At 37.1% G+C, this 2,617-nt stretch overlaps 1 protein-coding gene across 1 annotated transcript in view; it reads right to left on the bottom strand.

Annotated features, from left to right (window-relative positions):
* Positions 1-2,617, bottom strand: part of RB1 (retinoblastoma 1) — a 250,862-nt gene that overhangs the window by 194,259 nt on the left and 53,986 nt on the right. The window contains exon 4 of the mRNA XM_006837641.1: positions 1,603-1,722. Within this exon, the coding sequence (XP_006837704.1) occupies positions 1,603-1,722 (120 nt within the window). The remainder of the gene's footprint in view (positions 1-1,602; positions 1,723-2,617) is intronic.

The following is a 2,617-nucleotide window of genomic DNA, read 5'->3' as shown; positions in this document are numbered from 1 at the left end:
TGGTTCTATGAAATTATTAATAAAATTAACAAACCACTGGCAAATGTAACAAAAGAGGGAAAAGACACACATAACACACAAGAAACCACATGGGAGACATTACAACAGAACCAATGGAAATAAAAAGGATAATAATAGAATACTATGAAAAACTATGAAGGAGCTCTGGTAGCCTAGTGGTTACGAATTGGGCTGCGAACCTCAGGGTCAGCAGTTCAAAACTACCAGCTGTTCTGCGGGAGAAAGATGAGACTTTCTGCTCCCGTAAAGATCTACAGCCTTGGAAACCCTGTGCAGGGTCACTATGAGTCACAACTGACTCCACAGCACAAAAGAACAATGAAGAACTACATTCCAGATATATCTACAGGAAATGGATGTATTTTTAGAAAAATATGACCTACTGAAACGTACACAGAGTGAACTAGAAAACTTCAACAGACCTATAACAAAGAAAGAAATAGATCAGGTCATCAAAAACCTCCCAACCAAAAAAAGTCCAGGCCCAGATGGCTTCACTGGAGACAATCCAAGTGCCCATCAATGCAAAAATGGATAAACAAACTCTGGTACATACGCACAATGGAATACTATGCTATCTTGAAGAATAACAATGAAGCTGCAAAACACGTCATAACACTGATGAGCCTTGAGGACATAATGCTGAGTGAAGTTAGTCAGGCACAAAAGGTCAGATATTGCATAAGACCATTATTGTAAAAACTTAAAAGATTTCCATATTAAAAGAATAATTCTTTGAGGGCTACCAAGGGCTAGAGGGAGGGGACAATAACACACAGGTTGGTGGATAATTATATGATAACTCGGGGGACAGAGAGGGCAATAAATAGGAGGGAGAGGGCAATGCACAAGAAGTGGGGGTAGAGGAACAGGGACGACAGGAAAAGACTTTGGGAGGGCTAAAGGGAATAAAGGCAGACTGCCACATATGCACAGCAGTGGAATAACAAGGCTCTGGTATGGCACTGTGGGTTAATGCGCTGGACTTGATAAATCAGTTTGAACTGCAAGGTCAGCTGAACACTCTATGGAGCACAGCTCTAGTCTGATACACATAGGGTTGCTATCAGTTGGAATCAACTCAACAGCAACTGGTCTAACACAAAGTGGAAAACTTAAATGAAAAGTATATAAAAAACTTACTCCAAATTTATGAATTTAATAATTTTTCTAGCTGAACAGTCTTGATGAAAGTCTTTCTAAACCATCACTGGGAGTAAAAATCATGGCTTAGCAGTACAGATCACATACACCTTCCATTACTAGAACCTTTTTTCTTTCTAAACTAATTATCAATCTGAGGAAGAGCTTTAAATTCAGGTCTATTCTGAACCAGAAGGATGGTAATGGAAGATTAACGTGGGAACTAAACTTACAGTTTTCTAAAACGAAGCATCAAAGGAGACTAAAACAGTTCATTTTGGAGGAAGCATTCAGAATATATAAAACTCAGTAAATAAGAAAACTATGATTTAATAAAATACTAATAACAAATGTAACATAAATCTTGGGGTAAAATACTAATAAACTTGAATAACATGAAAACAACCAGATATAACCCTAAAAAACTGTTTACTTTACCTTTCTAATTTGCTGTAGAGTGCACATAATACATTATATTTCTTCAACAGTCTTGACATAGCATTATCAACTTTGGTACTGGTATCAATTTCTTTTAGTAAGCCAAAGAATTTATAGACACTACAAAGAATAAAAAAAGAAGTAAAATCATTAACTTAGAAATATAATTTTATTTCATTTCCATAGCATAGTTATTTCAATTTTTTAAAATTATGAGCTATACACAAAATCAAGGATCCCTGGTAGCACAGTAGATTATGAACTGGGCTGTTACCGCAAGGTCGATAGTTCAAATCTGGAAGTCACTCCATGGGAGAAAGAGAAGGCTTTCTACTCCTGTAAAAATTTACAGCCTTGGAAACCCTGGGTCAGAACTGACTTAACAGCACACCACGACCACCATACACAAAATCACAAGCAGATCCTTTCAAGGAAATCTTTTTGCACTTTACTAAAATTTAAAGAGAATAAATATCAACAAGTCTTCAACCTACATATATACATACTATATATACATATATTGTTGTAAAGCACCAGCAAGTTGGTTCTGAATCATAGTGACCCTGTATAGGATTTCAGAGGAGCAACTGGCGACTTTGAACCATCAACCTTGCAGTTCAAGCCGACTTTGCGGTCCAGTGCATTCTATGGTGCCACACCAGCAATTCCACATATATATGGAGTCCTGGTGTGCTGCTGTGGGTTAATGCACTGGATTACAAAGTCAGTTTGAACTTCAAGGTCGGTGGATCAAGCTCACCATCCACTCCTCAGAAACCCTATACAGAGTTGCTATGAGTTGGAAATGATTCAACAGCACTTAACGTATATATATATATACATATTTTTTTTTTAAATATCATACATATATAAGCACACATACATATATAGCATTCTAGGATAAGCACTAGGCTGCTAACCACAAGGTTCACAGTTCAAACCCACCAGCAGCTTCTCATAAACCCTATACAGAGTTGCTATGAGTTGGAAATGATTCAACAGCACTTAACGTGTG

This window comes from Chrysochloris asiatica, unplaced genomic scaffold (genome assembly GCF_000296735.1).
Source record: "Chrysochloris asiatica unplaced genomic scaffold, ChrAsi1.0 scaffold00022, whole genome shotgun sequence".
Classification (NCBI taxonomy): Eukaryota; Metazoa; Chordata; class Mammalia; order Afrosoricida; family Chrysochloridae; genus Chrysochloris; species Chrysochloris asiatica.
This window is presented reverse-complemented; position numbering and strand designations above follow the sequence as displayed.